Here is a 19,584-nt window from a genome sequence, read left to right as displayed (position 1 = left end):
CAGTTTTTTTTTTTTTTTTTTTTGCAGTGTGCGGACAAATTTAGCTACCTACTGGACTAAACACGCATTATACAAAAAAAAAAAAAAAAAAACGCAATGTAACACAATATAATCAGTCAATATGTATGGGTTAATGACAGTTTTGTCCGGATCTAATAACAAATTATAAAACAAAATGCAACGCATTACTTAGTACGACAATGCAAAACATTACTTGAACACACATCATAAATTTCTGATTTATATTGTTTTTAAAAAAATACATGTTTAACTTAGAGAAACCTGGTTGCTTTCAAATTTTGAGTTCACTGAAACTAAATATATAAATAATAATAATAACAATAATAACAAATACTTTTTTGCATAATGTATAGTCAAAAAAGTATGGGTGGTTTAAATATAAAAAAATTTGAAGAAAGAAAAAGGTATATAATAAGCTATAATAAGCTAAAATAAAATATTATTATAATTTTATTTCCTTAACATATCCAAAAAAATGCTAGTACAGCTATTATTAGTAGCAGTATTATTAGTATTACTATCATTTAAAAAATTAAAAAATCGTCTATCAAATTGAATTCACTGATAAGTAGCACCGGTATATTTGTAGCAATAGCCAAAAACAAACAAAAAAAACATTGTATGGGTCAAAATTAACGATTTTTGTTTTATGCCAAAAATCATTAGGATAGGTAAAGATCATGTTCCATGAAGATATTTTGTAAATTTCCTCTTGCTAAGCAATATGCATTGCTAAGGACTTCATTTGGACAGCTTTAAATTTTCAGATCAGATTCCAGATTTTCAAATAGCTCAATTTGAAAAATTGACCTTTATGACTGGTTTTGTGGTCTAAGGTCACATATTGGGTATATTACATACAGTACATAGGGGTAGCCTGTTAAGGTAGCTGACCCATAAAACTTGCAGCTGCATGTGAATCACAAACCATGTGAATCAAGCAAGCCTAACATATATTAAAAAAAAAATAAAAATCCTGACTGAATAGTTTGTGTGAGTGCATGTGTGTGTGTGTGTGTGTAGTCCTGTGAGCCTCACTGGACTGATGATCTGTGATTTCAGTGCCATCTGGGCTTGGCCCTCAGGCTGTTTAGATCTTCATGCAACAATCTGACATCAATATGTAACACAGTTGCATCAGACAAAACCCATTCCCAAATCCAGCATGCACAATCAAATCAGCAAACCCCCAAGAACCTTTGTTTACAAACGGATAAACGACAATAACACGGCCAGAGGATTGCCAAATGTGTTTAGATGGGGGGCGACGACCTCGTGTCGTATAATCAAAGTTTATTCATATGACCAGCCTGTTTCACCAATAAGGCCTCCATCTCACACAGGGGGGCTGCCGATATCCACCCGATCTCACCTAAACAAAAGCCATCTCATCTCCCAACCAAGCGAGTCATTTCGGCTTATTAATACAACTAATTACCCTTTTTCTAGCCAAATTTGAATTTAAATGAACAACCGGAGATATCATCAAGAGTAGCAAAGGCGCCCCGCTGTGTTCTTTTCCTCTGATGGAAAGATTACAATTAGAGCACTGGAGTGGTAAGGGCAGGGGAGAGAGAGAGCGAACGAGAGCCTAGCCTATTACGCTGAAAAAATCTCCAATTACAAATCCGCTATACAGTTGTCAGTGGTAATTAAATGTGTGGCGAGTGCAGGGGCATTGCTATTTGTGGCACCCTTTGTTTCGTCATATTCAAGCCTGGCACGTAGCGTGAGGTGACAGACATCGACGTGTAAAGTTCGACAGAAAGCCAGTTTTTTAAAGCAGTTATGTCTTTGTTGATCAAACTTTTTAGAATGAACAGTTGTGAAGAAAGTCTTTCCACTGTCTGACCTTGGCTGCTTCAGGAAGTTTAGGTCAGCGCGGTTAACTAAATCAAAAAGCTAGAACACAGGCAGAAGGACATTTGGCGTAAAAACAGACATTGCATGTTCACGGAAAAAGTCTTTAATCATATACATTTTTTTTTTTTTTGTACAGTTTATATTAAAACAACAACACACAGAATGTCTTCCCAACAGTAGCCCAAATGAGTAAGCTTACAAATGCAAGCATTACCCATAATTTTCTTAGCATGCTCTTCAAAACAGTGGACCAACATTGTACAGTAGGGATTATAAAGCTCTTAAATACAGATCGAGTACAATGCCTTGCTCTCAGTCAACATAGCCAGTTCAGTTCATTACCCCAAAACCCTGTTTACACCAGAAATCGTCGCTGGAGTCACTTCTGCTAGAACAGTGAACAAACGAATAGTAGTGTATTTTATTCAAACGCTCTCACTGGTTTAATTAAAAAGGCCCTATTGGAAATCACAAAGATTATGCAATTAGTCTTAGGTTAGCATATTTGAACATTGAGACCGTCACCTTTTATTTCTTCCAGTTACACCAAAAACACCAGCCTTTCAATCTCAAGCATACCATGAGGGGGGGTTGGGGGCAAAAGAAACAAGCAAATCCAGATCAAATCCTCTTTAAATATTTGCCACAGGTTACACAACCCTCAAAGTGCATGTTTTAGTTAGGACAGGCTATGTACACAAAAAAACGTCAGTATAAGAATGTCATGAAAATATAGTCTTTGATTCCTTTGGCAACTACTTTCACCAAGATGCAGATACCACCAAATGCAACATTGCTGCTGTAGGGGAAAAATTCAACCAAAAAGAGCACCAAAACAATCTGATAGCATGAACCATTCAAGATATTGAGATGTTTAATCATCAACACCCGATTCCACATTACAGATATATTTGTATATATATCACATTATGACTTTAAATGGAACAAATAAAAACAGAGATATTCTGTTATAACATTTATATAGAATATAAAATGCTATAATATACAGAATATCAGTGTTGTTCCAAAGTGCACTGCGAAGTGAGTCTTGTCGCTGATGCTCTTCATATTACAGTTTGTGCAAGAGAGAGATACATGGTAGCAACTGGCGATATCGAGTTCATGCACCATTCAAATCAGAAAGAAAAAGCATATACAGAGCTCTAAAGGCTACAAAAGCTAGAGGAAAAGAACGCATTACATATTATTCATCCCTTTATGTACATAGTCAGAGGTAGAACTAATTGTTCTAAGTGCATCTACTATATTTAGGACCAAAACCAATACCCAGCCCTCAGCATTTGCTTTTAGATGTTTAAGAGCAACATTAAAAGACAGATTTGAAGCAGGATACTCTGATCACCACGTATAATATTAAGAATACATTTCTTTTGCCCTAGTTCTACTGGTGTGCAAAGGTTAGTGGGAAGTTCTGATCTAATAAAGATAATTTAACAATAACACAGAGCGTGATATTTCATATTCCTGTTTAAATAATATAATGTGCTGTAATTCATTTGATATCAAGAGCAAAATCTGTTATGAAGAATATGTGCTAGCTGTTAAGGGGTTATGACACGAGGTAGACTGTATCAGTATATATTCTCCTCAACATCAATACACTAGCATTGATAATGATGCCACAGTGTTAAAGTGTTCTTTGCTCTCTAAACTCAAACAACACACTGTCAGAAAAAAATATGCAAAATTTGCACCAGCTTGTCACTGGGATGAACACCTTATTTACCCCTAAAATGTGCATGTTCGTACTTAAGGTACTACTATGGCCCATTTAGGGGTAAATAAGTTGTCCCTTTGAGGGTACATCCTACACATTTTTTTCTGAGAGTGAACCTTAAAATCACACAAAAATATTCCTCCTAACTCATAGTTTTACTTGGGAATTGCATTATAAAATATAACAATGATTTAATCTTACAAAAGTAAGAACTCTGAAACAATACATGGAATTTCAACACAAGTAAAGGTCAGTAGCAAACTAAATAAAAATATTTTCTGGGGATGACAGCAATACCTCTCATGCAAGACCATATCATAAGACCCAGCAGTCAATTTTCCATCTATTCAACACAAATAACAATCCTCATACTGACTGTCCAAATGTAGGGTGTTTCTACTTGGCATATTGTACTTTGTTATTAATAGCATAGTGTCGTTTAGCCAGGCTTGACTTTGACAGATCCGACTTCCTCACTTCAAGGAAGACGCAAGAAACGCGAGATGTGGCAGAAAACCCACCAAACCTAAAAGAACAAGTGTTACTGCAAATATCAGCAAGGCACTAATTTACAACTCTATCCGCTAATGTGAAGACACCCTGTTTTAGCAGCTCTCTGTGAGATTGAAGATTTCTAGAACTCGTTTCCTCAACTGAACTGTGTGCATCTGCCCGACATCTAATTCACGGAACACGTCAGTAAATATAATAAAACATTAAATACAGGAGTTAAGTAATAAATACATTTTATTTTATATAAATATGTGGGCCCTTATTTCCAAATTGTCTGGGAAACGTAAGAAAGAATGAATGTACAATAATGACAACACCTGTTTACATTCATAGAACAAGCTGCCCTATTAAAATAATGGCATGATTAATTTGATAAACTGTAACATTGAATCACTGGCAGCATCCATAGTGACGCGTTCGATATTCGATACGCATTCTTCGATATGACTCGACGTGTGACTGTTAGCTTTGAACGGGGTGAGATTGCACGGTTTATACAAGGACAGAATCATGGATTCCCCTCTGAAGCGTCCCGACACATGATCATTGCAGGTAATTCCTGGTCCCTTTTTCATTCGATAGGTATGTTTTAACAGAGCTAATTACTTGATAAATCTGTGTTTAATATAAAATTTGATTCTAAGCCCCAGCACCTCCCCAGTACTACAGAAAAAGACGTGTTATAAGCGAGATCAGAGAGCGACAATGTCGCCACCTGCCGTGTTTTTTGTTTTTATTCGTTTAACACCCCAGCGTAGTAAAACCTGTCATGATCATATCTAATGTTTGATCGAATTTAAACTTGAAGTGTTTTTGCTTCTATGTACAGCTATACAGACTGAGGCAATGCTGTGCTGTACGTTCTCGATGAAGGGGAGAGTTGTCCGCGCTGTCCTCTCTCTCTCTCTCTGTCTCTCTCTTTCTCCTTCCTACAGTCTGCCCATACAGGTGGCTGTTCTGCTTCACTTGCGATCGTCGATGGTTTTAATGAATTCCACGGCGGCAGTGAACTGCATCCACCAATAGCACTCCTCCCCGCTCAGCCTGCTGGCGTAGAAATTATTGATGTACTGAATGGTGGACAGAAGGCAGGGTGGGTTTGCCTGGAGGGAGGGAGAGAACAAGGGAGAGGGGGAAATTAACGTACGAGATAACATCTGACCACCCACATTGTGCATGCTTTCACATTCAAGTGCACTTACAAGTTTAGAAAATCTGGTGTGGGTGTGTGCATAGAAAATGCAAATCGGTATGGGTAGGGAAAACTGAAACCCCCCCCACACATACACAATAACTAAACTTACACACATCAAGCAAACAAAAACTCTAGTATTAGTATCAGTGCATTAAGTTTGTTTATGAAGACTTCACAGGTTTTAACCTTGAAGCAAAGTAGCATTCAAAAGTATTTTTTTCTTTTTTCAAATAAATGCTGTTCTTTTTACATTTTTACTGTATTTTTTTTTAATCAAATATATACAGACTTGGTGAGCATGAGAGACTTCTTTGAAAAACAAAAAATCTTACCAACCACAAAACATTTAAACGTAATGTATTTAAAATTAAACTTAAAAAGAATAATCTTCAACAATATATATATATATTTATATATAAATATCTCGTTATATATATATTTTTTTGTGTCTTTTGTAGCAGTGATGCACACTATCTCAGTACCATGCCTTACTGGCTAATGTATAGTTTCTGTTTTTGATTTTAAATAAATGTCATTTGAAAAAAAAATAATAATTTCGTATCAGCAAATATTGGAAATTAGGGCTGGGCGATATGGCTAAAAAATTAGCATGATATCGATAAATATCACAATAACTCAAATATTTCTTTCAAGTTTAAAGGCAGATTTTTGCTCTTAAGTGAAAGTTATAGAAAGCAGACCATTAATTGTGCTTTTAAACTACTCTTATGGTCACATGACGACAAACACTTCACGTTTTTGAGTTCTTTACACTTTTCCAGTCATTTTTCCTTAAAATAAATATCTTAATAGAAAAATTATTTACTTAGTTTCTGTATTTGACAAGTATCTTTAATCACAGTTTATATTCATATAGCATATAGCACCTCAATACCAAGGTAAAAATGTATCTATATGGTTTCTAAGTATTTATATGAAAAACAGGAGTCTAAATACATTTAGTATAAATGCGTAAATGCTATAGCTTAAATCACAAAAAAACACTATTTTCTATTACTCCTTTACTTATGTAGGCATGTTTTAAATGTATTTAATAAAATTCTATATGAATAGCCCACATTTCTACCACAATACCATGGTGTAGTTAGTGTTACTACAGTAAATCCACTGTAAACAATAGCGATTTAGATTGAAAAGCCTTCTGACTGTAATGTTGTACACAGTGTTTCTCAGCGCGGTTTCATCTGGCTGTAAATTAGTTTAAATCACAGAGTCATTTGTGTTGCTCGCTGAACTCAAGCGCTTCACTGTGGTCGCATTACCCAACACTTATTAGCGAGTAAACACAGTGCTCTAGTAATCTCGCGCTGCGCTGCCATTTGAACTTTGAGCTGAGCGGATATAGGTCCGTGTGGAACGATGCAAATAAGTAGCATTGTTTTGATCAGCTTTTGGCACATAAACATTATATCAAACATTTATTAAGCTCTTGTTATCATTTTATCAAGTAAAACTACATTGCGCTAATTGTCGTTATCCTTTTATCACCCAGCCCTATTGGAAATATAACTGTGCAGCTGGTTTTTAAGCATCAGGGAGGCAAAAACAAATGAATAATAGGTATCTTTTTAAAAGGACAAAGCAATGAATCCTGCTCTTACAAAATAACTATTGCCAGTTGCTTGTAGTTGAAAGCATGTGCAGTTTTTCATCTTAAAGCTGTTTAATAAAGCCAATATGTGTTACTGATGTACTGTAGTTATGATAACAGAACAAGCTGAATTTATTTAATGAACTTCTAAAGAGATATTTTTATTAAATGCCATATTTGATTACTTAGACCCTAATGCTTATGGGCCTTAGTGCCAACTACCAGAAATTATCATCGTACTGTTACAGAATGCACAACACACTTAATGCAATTATGAGCATTATCACTCTATGGTTGTGTCTCTTAACTCACTTTAATCAGGACAAAGACGAGCACAGGGACAAAGTCGTCTGCCCCGGGTACAGAGTCCTCATTGGCTAGGCTGAGCAGGTTCATAATTGTGGAGCACATGCGCAGGATGCACTGTACTTTATCTCGTGGGGTCTTATAGGCGTTGATGGTCCTGATCTCAGCCTGTGCTGAGGGCCACGGCGCCTCCTTCAGATACACCTGCACAGATTCACACAGAGATTAAAAGCTATTTTTCTGTCTTGGTTTCTAACTAATTCTGAGACGTAAAATGGTTACCTCTGGGATCTGCAGGGCTTTGTGATTGGCCGTCACCACTTTGGACAGACGTTGAATGTGCTCCTGGAACAGCCTTGGATAAAGGAGACATATCATTAACCACTTATACCATTTTCTTGTGCAAATTAACAATCATAGGCATTTGAAACATATTTAGTATTTATGCAGGCATAAACAGGATTTTAGTCCAATAATATTTCATTGTGGGCACGACAAAGGCAAAAACCATGTCTGACTGACAAAATGTCAGACAAATTAGTATAGAGGAGGTTGCATCATGCATCACATCTGGTTTAGAAACAATGTGGAAATTAACAGGAATAAGGAAGAAGGATTTATGAGTTTCCTCACTCGTCTCTGTGGATGTCCCCATCCTGATTGGGGTAGAATGCCAGTTTGAAGATGCGGTTCATGACGCTGCGTTCGATGGCCATCTGGGCGTCCTGGAGCTGCTCTTCACTGGCGTACTGCCAGATGGCATCATGGGCCATGGCTCCATATAGGTAACGCAGGAAATCCTCCACGGCTGCTGTCTTATCATCAGCTGCTGTGCAGCCCTGAAATGCTGCAGAACCACAAAGACAGTCAGACTTAAATGCAGGGATCTCACACTATCATTTAATACAACCACTTAAATGTACACATGGGTAATTTTATTTTGCACTTAGAAAATATTTTAGATTTTCGACCAGATGTAGCTGTTTCAGACACTTTATTTTGCCTGTTTACAGCAAATAAAATCATGTTATTTACACAGATCATGTGCGCAAATTTACTGCTAAGTATTTTATTCATTTTATACACCATTCAGTTTTGGGTCAGTAAGACTTTAAATTTTTTCTAACACCAAAATAAACAATATTTAGCAAGGATGTACTAAATTGAATTAAACTAACAGTAAAGCTATTCTAATGTTACAAATGATTTACATTTCAAGTAAACGCTGTTCATTTGAAAAAAATGTATCATGCTTCCACAAAGTATTAAGCAGAACAACTATTTTCATCATTGATAATAATAAGAAACATATGAATAAATGATTTCTGAAGGATCATGTAAGACTGAAGGATCCTAAAGGCAAGATTAATGGCTGCAGAAAACTCAGCTTTGCCCTTATAAGAATAAATTACATTCTAATATATATTCCATGTTTTTAACATTTTAAATTGTAATTTTTTTTACAATATTACTGTTTTTACTGCATTGCTGATCAAACAAATGCAGGCTTACTGAACATGAGACTTTAAAACAGTTCTTAAGCAACCTCAATATTCTTAACAGTACTGTATTTTTAAATTACTTGCACTGTGATGTTTCTGGTCTATTAATGAGACTGCAACCTGTCTGCAGTTCTCCATGAATACAATCTCAGACATCATTAATCCACTAAACTACAGAGTAGGACTTTAGCTAGGTGTGTAATATAAGTCACTATAGTCTGAAAAGGGCTAGCCATGCATACATAACTATACAATTAGCTGTAAAACACACACACAAAAAATGGAGAACTCCAGCTACCTAGTAACCATCGGGTAATTAAAGTCTGAAATCTCAGCTCTAATGAGACAAATATCCACCTCTGCTCTGAGAATGACTCAAATGCACTGGGATATCCAATCAACACCATGAGTGCAACTACAACTTTCATTTTGTATTCATAGAGATGCATGTATGTTCACCTTTGATGAAGTCAAGCATCTTTGACTCCATGTGTTCCAGGAGCAGCCGGACACAGACGGTGGTAAAGTAGCGGTTGGCCACTTCTTTATCTCTCAACACTCTCTGCAGGAGTCGCTCCAGATGAGCCTGTGACGTCTGCAAGCCTTGCCTGCACCGCGTCAGATAGGCGATGTACGGAGCCCGCTTCCTATTGCACAAAACAATCACAGCGCTCATTATGGAGTCATGCCCAAAAATATGTCAGCACAATCTTTTATTAAACGGTGATTTACAGATGTGTGTGAAAGAAGTGAGTAAAAGAGAAACAATGTGACAAAGTTAGGGAGACATTAAGAGAGAGAGAATAAGAGAGTAATGTGCGTACCTGTAGTCCTCTGCCATGGCAGTGAGCAGTTTTCTGCAGGTGCGGGGGTCGAGGTGGCTGACGCAGCGCGTAGTCTCCTGGATCTGAGCCATCTGGTTCTTATCCTGCAGGTTAATGGCCTCCGCCAGCTGCACCTTCAGAAAGCACACGGTCTCGTTGTCTGAGGAGAGAGAGGAGACAGGGGCCAGACATAAATGCACAGCGTTTTGAACCTCAAAACCTGCGGAACAGCTACTTTCACCCCATGTGTACAGAGCTACAAAAACTTTAGTTCAGATGAAGGTTCCATTTAAACAGGACTGCATACTAGCATAAAAACTCAACAACAAGTTTATAAAATAAAAAATAAATAATTGTAGCATTAATTATAATGACCATTATTATTAACAACACTAATAATTGCATATTTTTTTAGCAGTTAATAGTTTTAATTATATAAAAATAATACCGTTTTAAAATAATATTCATTTATTATCATTATTATTATTATAAACTAAAAGAAACATATTACAGCTTTGTAAGAAGTATAGTATGAGGCAAGTATAGATAATTGAAGATAATATAGATAATAAGCAACCTTCAGGATCTGCATGGTCTGGGAGACCGTTACGTGTTGTTGCCGGTGGAATGATGGGAAATACAACCGAATCTGCAGAGCACAACGCCAGGCGTAGCTTTTTTTTAATATCACTGCAGAGATACAAAAGACAGGTTATGCACACGTTAGATCAAAATTCACTCCTCATTCTGATTCTGTTAAATGTTCATTGCCATTTTGTTTTCTGAGACTTAGACTTTCAGAATGTACTGACTTTACTTTCAAGAGAATAATGTGTGAGTGAGAGTTAGTTTGTCTGAGACACCTGAAGGAGAATGTCTTGTCCTGAGGTGGCGCTGTCTGACTGGCAGAGTCTGGAAGGTCATCTGCAGAGATGTTCTGCAGAGCTTCATCTTTAGGGGAGTCATGCTCACTGTCTCCTTCTCTACAAGGCTCTGAAAAAAAAACACAGCAGAACAGTTACAAAACAGCAGACGACAAACTGTTTCATTGATAAATTCTGTCTAACAGATGAGAGTAAGATGCAGCATAAGCAGTGTTGGGGAAGCCATTTTAAAAACTACAGTCAAGCTATTCTTAAAGTAGTTAAAAGAATAGTTTACTGGAATTACTGCAACTATATCATCACTATTTCCAGCGCTGTTCCAAACAATTCAAGTTTCTAACAAAACCAACTGTTTTATTTTCGTATTTAATTTCATATAACTGTCAAAAAAGACTAAGCGTAATGTATTTGACAACAAATTAATGAGAGGAACTTCTACACACTGATTAGCTGATCAATCTTAAATAAATTATCAATAAATTCAATAAATTATTCTTGTTTTATTGACCCAATTAAGTTTATGCCATATCAGCTTCACAGGCTATTTAATGACAGAGACCGATTTAACATTGAATAAATAGATACAAACAATACAATAAATAATTTAATCAAATTGAACTTGGATAAAAAAAAAAAAACAGAGTATACAACTTTGTGTGTGTGTGTGTGTGTACTCCATAAGATCTATAAAATATTATTTGTGTTAAAAATTATTTAAAAAATAAATAAAAATAAATCGTATAAAACAAATCCTTTTGTTTGTCAAAATCTGTGAATTTATGTGATTCATGCTTGATATGCAGGTACCTCAAAAGGTACCTCAGGTATCTAAAAAAAATTAGAATATCGTGAAAAAGGTCAATATTTTTTGTCATTCATTTCAGAAAGTGAAACCCATATATTATATAGATTCATTACACAGAGTGAAATATTTCAAGCCTTTATTTCTTGAAATTTTGATGATTATGGCTTTCAGATAATGAAAATTGTCAGATAATTCAGTCTCAGAAAATTTGAATATTACATAAGATCAATAAAAAAAAGGATATTTTAAACAGAAATGTCAGGCTTCTTAAAAGTATGTTCATTTCTATGCACTCAATACTTGGTTGGGCCTCCTTTTGCATGAATTACTGTATCAATGCGGCGTGGCATGGAGGCAATCAGCCTGTGGCACTGGTCAGGTGGTATGGAAGCCCAGGTTGCTTTGATAGCGGCCTTCAGGTCATCTGCATTGTTGGGTCTGGTGTCTCTCATCTTCCTCTTGACAATACCCCATAGATTTTCTATGGGGTTCAGGTCAGGCGAGTTTGCTGGCCAGTCAAGCACAGTAACACCATGGTCAATGAACCAGCTTTTGGTACCTTTGGCAGTGTGGGCAGGTGCCAAGTCCTGCTGGAAAATGAAATCAACATCTCCATAAAGCTTGTCAGCAGAAGGAAGCATGAAGTGCTCTAAAATTTCCTGGTAGATGGCTGCGTTGACTGTGGACTTCAGAAAACACAGTGGACCAACACCAGCAGATGACATGGCAGCCCAAAACATCACTGACTGTGGAAACTTCACACTGGACTTCAAGCAACATGGATTCTGTGCCTCTCCACTCTTCCTCCAGACCCTGGGACCTTGATTTCCAAATTAAATGCAAAATTTACTTTGGACCACTGAGCAACAGTCCAGTTCTTTTTCTCTTTAGCCCAGGTAAGACGCTACTGACGTTGTCTCTGGTTCAGAAGTGGCTTGGTAGCCCTTTTCCTGAAGACGTCTGAGCGTGGTGACTCTTGATGCACTGACTCCAGCTTCAGTTCACTCCTTTTGAAGCTCTCCCAAGTGTTTGAATCAGCTTTGCTTGACAGTATTCTCAAGCTTGCAGTCATCCCTGTTGCTTGTGTACCTTTTCCTACCCAAATTCTTCCTTCCAGTCAATTTTGCATTTAATATGCTTCGATACAGCACTCTGTAAACAGTCACACCTTTCAGTAATTACCCTCTGTGACTTACCCTCTTTGTGGAGGGCGTCAATGTTTGTCTTCTGGATCATTGCCAAGTCAGCAGACTTTCCCATTATTGTGGTTTCAAAGAACAAGAGATACCCGGAATTTATACTGTAGGGATGGTCATTAATTGAAACTCAAATGTAAATATTCTAATATTTTGAGATACTGATTTTTGGCTTTCATGAGCTCTAAGCTCTAATCATCAAAATTAAAGCAAAACAACTTTTGAAATGTTTTACTTTACATGTAATAAATCTAAAATATATGAAAGTTTCACTTTTTGAAATAAGTTACAAAAAAAAACCTGTATTTACATGAACCATCTGCACAAACCAATTTACTACAATGAATTGAACGATGCTGCACAAGCTACAGTGTCTGTACCAGACTACTATAAAATGTTCGAAGCATCACTACTTTTAGTTATTTATTCCACAATACTAAAGAAAGAGAGTGTTTCTACAGTTTCTATATAAAGTATGAACATTATCATATGACAAACCTTGTCCAACATAAGTTCCAGCAACTCCCCCATCACTGTGGGTGGGTCGTTTCTCCATGATGTACTTGTACTTGTCCATTATGGCCTCTGCTGACTGAGTCTTGGAGCTCTGCCTGAATGGTGACGGCTCATCTGGTATACCTGAGATGCATACACACGTGGTCAGCTTGGACAATGGCTGCAGTGAGTGTTTAATAAGAGTTAAATGAAAGCATACCTTGTGGTACCCTCTCTGCTCCTTGTTCGTCTTTTTCCGGCTTGTCCCGCTTTCGCAGCCCCCCGATTGGCACTGCAAGAATTAACAGGAACAGTTATTCTCACAAAAAAATAAAAATCACACAATACTGCAGCCGTGCTCCTACAAGAAGGCAAACCTCAAGACACGGACCCTTCTCCGGTCCACTGTACCAAATGGACGAACATGCTTTGAATGCTTTTAAGCCACTACCAAATATTCAGTAATGGGGAACTAAAACAGGAAGCATGTCACTACTAAAGTGCAAACACATAGATGTGGGCCTCTATGCTGCAGAATGTCATGTGTATGCGCGTGTGAAGGCTGTGTGCGAAAACAAACTGATGAGGTTGTCTTAATATTATGAAAATTGAGGTTCCGATACCAAAATTTCAATAGTTGCCAAGAAGAGTAAAATTTATTGATTCTGAACACTAATTTTGATTCCACAAGAAAAAGTTATTTAAAAGTTATGCTAGTAAACAATCTTGTTGTTTTTAATTTAATAAAGTATTTAATTTTCTTAATTACTCATTTTAGTTTTGACTTGATACCAAAGTAGGTAGTTTTTATATCTCTACAGAAAATTATGCATCTTTTTCAAGTGCATATTTGAGCAAAATCCTTATATTGAGTTCAACCACTGCAAAATAAATTATGGAAAACCAAGATGGCTGCATGAAGGAAAAGATGAAGCTTGACTGTGTCACGTCACAGCTCGAGCCGTCACGCAGTAGTGAGGAGAAGTCTACAGGTGCTAGCCAATATTCGGGCTTCTAGTGTACAGCACTAGACTGAGTGGGAGAGAACTTGAAGAGTGGGTTACCTGGGAGTTCACCCTCTGCAGTCCAATAGAGCACTGTGTGAGGAACACAGACAGCAACAGACAGGGTTGGGCTTCACAAACACAAACCCAAGCCATGCTAAATCCTAATTGCTAATGAGCATCAGAAAGTTAGACCGAATCGAGTTGCATTTGGGAGTTTGACTGTCCAAAAAATTGTTTTTGTCTTTTAGTTTGTCATTAAATTGATCAAAAGTGACAGAAAAGACATTTAGGCTATAATGTTACAATAGATTTCTACTTTTTAAATAAATGCTGTTCTTTTGAACTTTATATTCAAAGAATACTGAAAAAATATATATACAATATAATATATACTTTATACCCCAAACATTTAAATGTACAAGGCAATTCCATACAAAACATCTTTAGTGTTTAATTGTCAAACATCTGAAAGAAAAGAACAGCCAATAGAAAACACTTTTTTTTTAAATGAACAATATTTTCTTAGACATAAGACAAATTCTCCTCCAATTAGAAACACTGATTCACATTCAGAAATGCAACAATCCAAGTACACATTTAACGTTTTGCACAAGTCTTATAGTTGTAGGGATGCACATTAGAGCAGTGACCATATCAGTATCAGCCAATATTAAAGTTAAAGTTATTTTATTGCCATCATTCCATTTGGACTAATAATAGAAGCAGGTATTATGAGCACTTGTCCCCACATTCAAACAGAATTGCCAGCAATTTTATATTTAAATGCAATTTTCTAGCCATTGGCCACTGATCCACAGCATAAAGGCAGGCATGTACTCATTACAAGAACCTTCAGGGAATAAGAGTTTGGCTCCTCACCTTTAGGAATGGCAGGAACAAAGCGCTTCTTCCACCAGGGTCTGTTCCTATCAGACTTCTCATCATCACTGTCCTTTCTGTCCTCAGCCTGAACACATACAAAAACAAGATCATTTAAGGAAGTAATTCACTCAAACATTTACATTGTCAATTACTTGACCTCAATTAACTTGAAATGTGAATTAAGAAAAAATATTTAAGTTTCAGTTTATATAACTTAGTTAAGTAGATTTTCTCCCCCCGAAATTAAAATTTTACATAGCAGAAGATATTTTTTTCCTACTCATTTAATTTGAACAATGAACTGACAATGAATTCATTAATGAAGGATACAGAAAGAAAGAAAGAAAGAAAGAAAGAAAGAAAGAAAGAAAGAAAGAAAGAAAGAAAGAAAGAAAGAAAGAAAGAAAAAGAAAGAAAAAGAAAGAAAGAAAGAAATTGAGCAAAGTAGCAGCAAAAAATATATTCGGTTACAAAAAATTTTTTATCTAATTCAAAAATACGCTGTTCTTTTGAAATAAAAACATGGTTTCCACAAAAATAATAAGTAGCACAACAGTTTTCAATACTGATAATAATAATAATAATAAATATTTGCTGAGCAGCAAATCAGCATATTAAAATTATTTCTGAAGGATCATGTGACACTGAACACTGGAGTAATGTCTTCTGTAAATTCAGTTTTGCATCACAGGAATAAATTACATTTTAATTATTATATTAAAATAGAAAACAGTTATTTTAAATTGCAATAATATCGATACAGCAGTGCAAGTCTAGATAAATACTGATTACACAAAACTGATAAATCCATCTCTCTCACATCTCCTTTGAGTGAATCCTTGCTGGGAGAGGAGGTGGGTCCTGTGGAATAAGCCCCAGCCGGGTCTCTCTCCTCCATCATGGTCCTGCGGTTCAGACCGGGATCACTGTTGGGTCTGCGGCCAGAGGATACCACATCTGTGCTGCGGCTCCTGACCAGCCTTTCAGGGTAAGAGTGCCTCTGCTTGGGATGCTCCAGGTCACTCTGCGCTAGGTGGGGGGGGAAGAGGGGTGGACGAGGCTCCAGGTGGCCCGCTATGCTGGCCTCTGGAATGGGCGGGTCAGGGGGAGGGTGAGGGGGCCGGGGATAGTGTACCTTGGGCCGCACAATGGTGCCAGTGGACGAACCTGCAAAGACATTTGACCCAAATTTAGAGGGTCTTTGCTTTTGTATTTAAATCATGCCACAGGCTAAACTCTATACCTGTGAGAAAAACGTTTTTGCATATTGATATTTGCAACATAACCTCCAGTTCTTGACAAACAAAACTAGAGCCAGGGTCGTGACATGACTTCTGTTCAACTGGCATTCATAAAAAAGGTTGCATGCACACCGTCAGCAGGAGTGTGTGTATATATGTGTGTGTGAGAGAGAGAGAGAGAGAGAGAGAGAGAGCGAGAGAGAGCTGTCAGAGTCAGACAGACCTCAGGTGAAAGTAGGCCACCTGTTCCAAGGGTACAGCATCTCTGCTGTGTGCCTTCCAATGCCAGCCCTGTGCCACTAGCTCAGTAGGGACAGGCTGCTGAGCCAAAACGCCTGCAGTGAGGTCTAGCAACCTGTCATCCCCTCACCTAGCCCCACACACACACGTATTCTCACAATGTCTCTCCAACATTTATGCAACTTTCCATTGTAGATTTGTAGGCTTGGACACAAATCAAATTTTGCCTTTAAACACCAACATCCTAAAAACCCTCTATTCTACAAGAATGGGCCATAATAGGATAGAAATCTGGCAAGTGCTTGCTTTATTTCAGAGCGCGCATGCTGTTTAGTGGGCTCTTGTCATTAGGCACATTAATGGCACTCCTTTCTAGCTCTTACATGTGTAAATACTACATTCAACAGCAGTGCATGCCGGGAAGTGACATTACCTTCTCCAGAGGAGAGGGGATCGAACATGGCCAGCAGTGAATCTGCTTGAGAGGGTGCACAGGATAGACTGTGAGTTCCTAGAAAGGTGGAAGAATGGAGGGTTGCATAAAGGGATGAAGTAAATGAGTAACAAAATACATGTTAGTCCCACACCAGAAATCCCAAGACCCATATTCAACAGCTGTACATGATAAGATTTAATAGTGAATAAAAACATATATCTGAAGATAAGTTTGACATACTCCTTTAGAGATGCGTTTACAAAACTCACAACAAATTTGGATTTAAACAAAGATGCACCAAGTTATTAATTGTTCATATGTTTCGCTGGTTCCTACCACCATCTTTAAACAACTGATATGTCAGCATTATGCTCTCAGCAACACCTTTTCCAATACAGATGCACTGATATTAAAATCCTGACCAATAACGAAGAGCTAGCAGTTATATAAAATGGCATAGCCATTAGCCAATAACATTAACAATTTTTAATGTTTTTGGAAGAAGTCTCTAATGCTCACCAAGGCTGCATTTATTTGTTCAAAGTGCAGTAAAACAATAATATTGTGAACCATTTTAACAATATAAAATAATTGTTTTCTATTTTAATATATTTTAAAATGCAATTTATTCCTGTGATGGCACAGCTGAATATTCAGGAGCCATTACTTCAGTCTTCAGTGTAAACAGAAATTTTATGTGAAACAGAAATCTTTTGTAACATTATTCAGGCTTTATTCACTTTTGAATTTAATGCATCCTTGTTGAATAAAAACTTATTTCAAAAACTTACTGACCCCAAACTTCTGAAAGGTACAACTGTAAATGAGCATATAATGTCAGATGTTAAAAAAAATAATAAAACAAATCACTAATATCAGCTGATATCAGAAATGGTACTGACACATTGTGGCAAATATTGTCTGAATTACGTTTCACTGAAGTTGAATCATCTAATCATCTAACCAGCCAAACCTTGACATCTTGGCTGCCACAATGAGACTCTACTTGTGTTATGCACCACAAAACAGCTTGTGTCAGTTCATATCTTAAGGAGTGAAACTTTCTTGGTGCATCTTTAAGTAATGAGTGAGTGTGTGTACGTGTGCATGTGCCCAATCAGTCACTTGATTGTGTGTTTGTACCATGAGCAGAGTCCTCTCCATCTGGACTGGTCACGGAGTCTTTGCCTCCAAAATCTGAGCTGCACTCTGAGCGTAGGTCTTCAATCTTATTGGGGATGTCCTCTGACGTGGCACTGATGCCTGCACAAACAATATGTAACAAATCAGCAAAACCTCCAACTATAAATCACAGAAGGAAACATATTACCTATTGAGCTGTGAAGTAGTTTGGTTTGTCAAAGAAGAAACTTTTCATGACATAGTACCTCTGATACAAGGAACAAATGACAAAAAAAACAAAAAAAAAAACACTTTGTTCTGCTGCCTTAGCAAAACAAGCCTAGAGTTCGACTGTGCATATATCTACAGAATAGTTCAGAGAGTAAGCAAAAGTATAGCGTGTAAGTGATGGAGTGGTGGCCATGTTGAACAGCCAATTTCATTTAAAGCTCTTCATGGAAGCGAAGAAACCATGCCAATGCTCCCTTGAGCACACAAAGAGGGCAGGAGAATCCCCAGGGAGGTCAGAGTAGGTGAACGAGAGATGGAAACGGCAAGAATGAACGAAGGAGGAAGGGAAAGGCGATCCATCTGCTGAAGTCCTCAGGGAAAATTCCCCACAAGGAGTTTGTGTTGTGTTACATGGCTATTCGTCTTCATCAGCATGTCAGGAAAGAAGAGTCGCTGAATAAAGAACTCAGTGATGCAGAGAACAACATTCAAATGTAACATGCAAGATGTTAAAACCTTTGGATTGTTGAATTCTGTAAATTAACTTTCGCACATTTCTGCAATTCCAGACTGACAGCGATTGCTCATTTGAATGCATTTAGACAGTTAGGTTTTTGTGTATGTGTACCTGAAACGACACTGAGTCCCGGGGTGCTGGGTCGGGAGCTGACCTCTCTGACCTCTGTGTCGTCTGAAGTGCTACCCACACCTGAGCAGCTCTCCAGCTCCTGCAATCGTTCCTCCTGCTTCAGGTCTGCAGCTTCTGCAACACAGATTCATTAACTGTAGAAAACGGTGTATCCACACACACATAAAGACACCCAGGGCATCCCCGTGGAGGGCTCTCATTTACGTGCTCATTTGTAATAATGCAGGTCTCAATTGGTCTTCGGAGTCTACTTTTCCACTGCCTAGAACTGAATCAAACCCCAACAAAGGAAAAAACAATCACTCATTCTCTCTTTCTAGTGTTTGTGATGCAAAACGGGCAGGGAGACAAGACCACACACAGACTGCCGTATGCCTGCTACTGGCACAGCCTGGTTTTGCATTATTTCTTACTCACAATTGCATGATTCAAAACATAATCAGTCCTGTTGGATTATCATTAGGGGTTGTCACAACAACCAAATTTCAGTAATGGATACCAACATTATTTAAATAAAAAAAAAAAATCCTGATACGACAACAAAAATTACATTGTTACATTGGTTTAATAATAAAAAAAAGTTATGTTAATGTTAATTATCAAACTGAACTAAAACAATGGAAAATATAAAGTGTTTATTCAAATAAACAGTCAGTAATAAAGAATAAAAAAAGAGCAGTGAGTGTTGACAATTAAAAAAAAAAAGATTATTTAATATCATTATTAATCAGGCTGCATTGTTTTATAAATAATAATATTTTATTATTTTTATATCTTTAACATTATTATTATTAATAATAATAATGAAATAATAATAATAGT

At 37.1% G+C, this 19,584-nt stretch overlaps 1 protein-coding gene across 1 annotated transcript in view; it reads right to left on the bottom strand.

Annotated features, from left to right (window-relative positions):
- Window positions 1-1,973: 1,973 nt before the first annotated feature.
- gapvd1 (GTPase activating protein and VPS9 domains 1) overlaps window positions 1,974-19,584 on the bottom strand; it is a 39,324-nt gene continuing 21,713 nt past the window's right edge. The window contains exons 13-27 of the mRNA XM_079381920.1: window positions 18,742-18,876; window positions 17,904-18,023; window positions 16,758-16,835; window positions 15,664-16,010; window positions 14,841-14,928; window positions 13,175-13,246; window positions 12,958-13,098; window positions 10,438-10,567; window positions 10,152-10,264; window positions 9,575-9,734; window positions 9,210-9,397; window positions 7,882-8,095; window positions 7,531-7,603; window positions 7,255-7,452; window positions 1,974-5,238 (exon numbers count right to left, since the gene is read on the bottom strand). Of these exons, the coding sequence (XP_079238046.1) occupies window positions 5,098-5,238; window positions 7,255-7,452; window positions 7,531-7,603; window positions 7,882-8,095; window positions 9,210-9,397; window positions 9,575-9,734; window positions 10,152-10,264; window positions 10,438-10,567; window positions 12,958-13,098; window positions 13,175-13,246; window positions 14,841-14,928; window positions 15,664-16,010; window positions 16,758-16,835; window positions 17,904-18,023; window positions 18,742-18,876 (2,198 nt within the window). The 3' untranslated portion in view covers window positions 1,974-5,097. The remainder of the gene's footprint in view (window positions 5,239-7,254; window positions 7,453-7,530; window positions 7,604-7,881; window positions 8,096-9,209; window positions 9,398-9,574; window positions 9,735-10,151; window positions 10,265-10,437; window positions 10,568-12,957; window positions 13,099-13,174; window positions 13,247-14,840; window positions 14,929-15,663; window positions 16,011-16,757; window positions 16,836-17,903; window positions 18,024-18,741; window positions 18,877-19,584) is intronic.

The sequence above is a fragment of the Barbus barbus genome (genome assembly GCF_936440315.1).
Source record: "Barbus barbus genome assembly, chromosome: 28".
In the NCBI taxonomy this organism is placed as follows: domain Eukaryota; kingdom Metazoa; phylum Chordata; class Actinopteri; order Cypriniformes; family Cyprinidae; genus Barbus; species Barbus barbus.
Note: the sequence above shows the minus strand (reverse complement) of the source record. Positions and strands in the feature narration are given on the sequence as shown.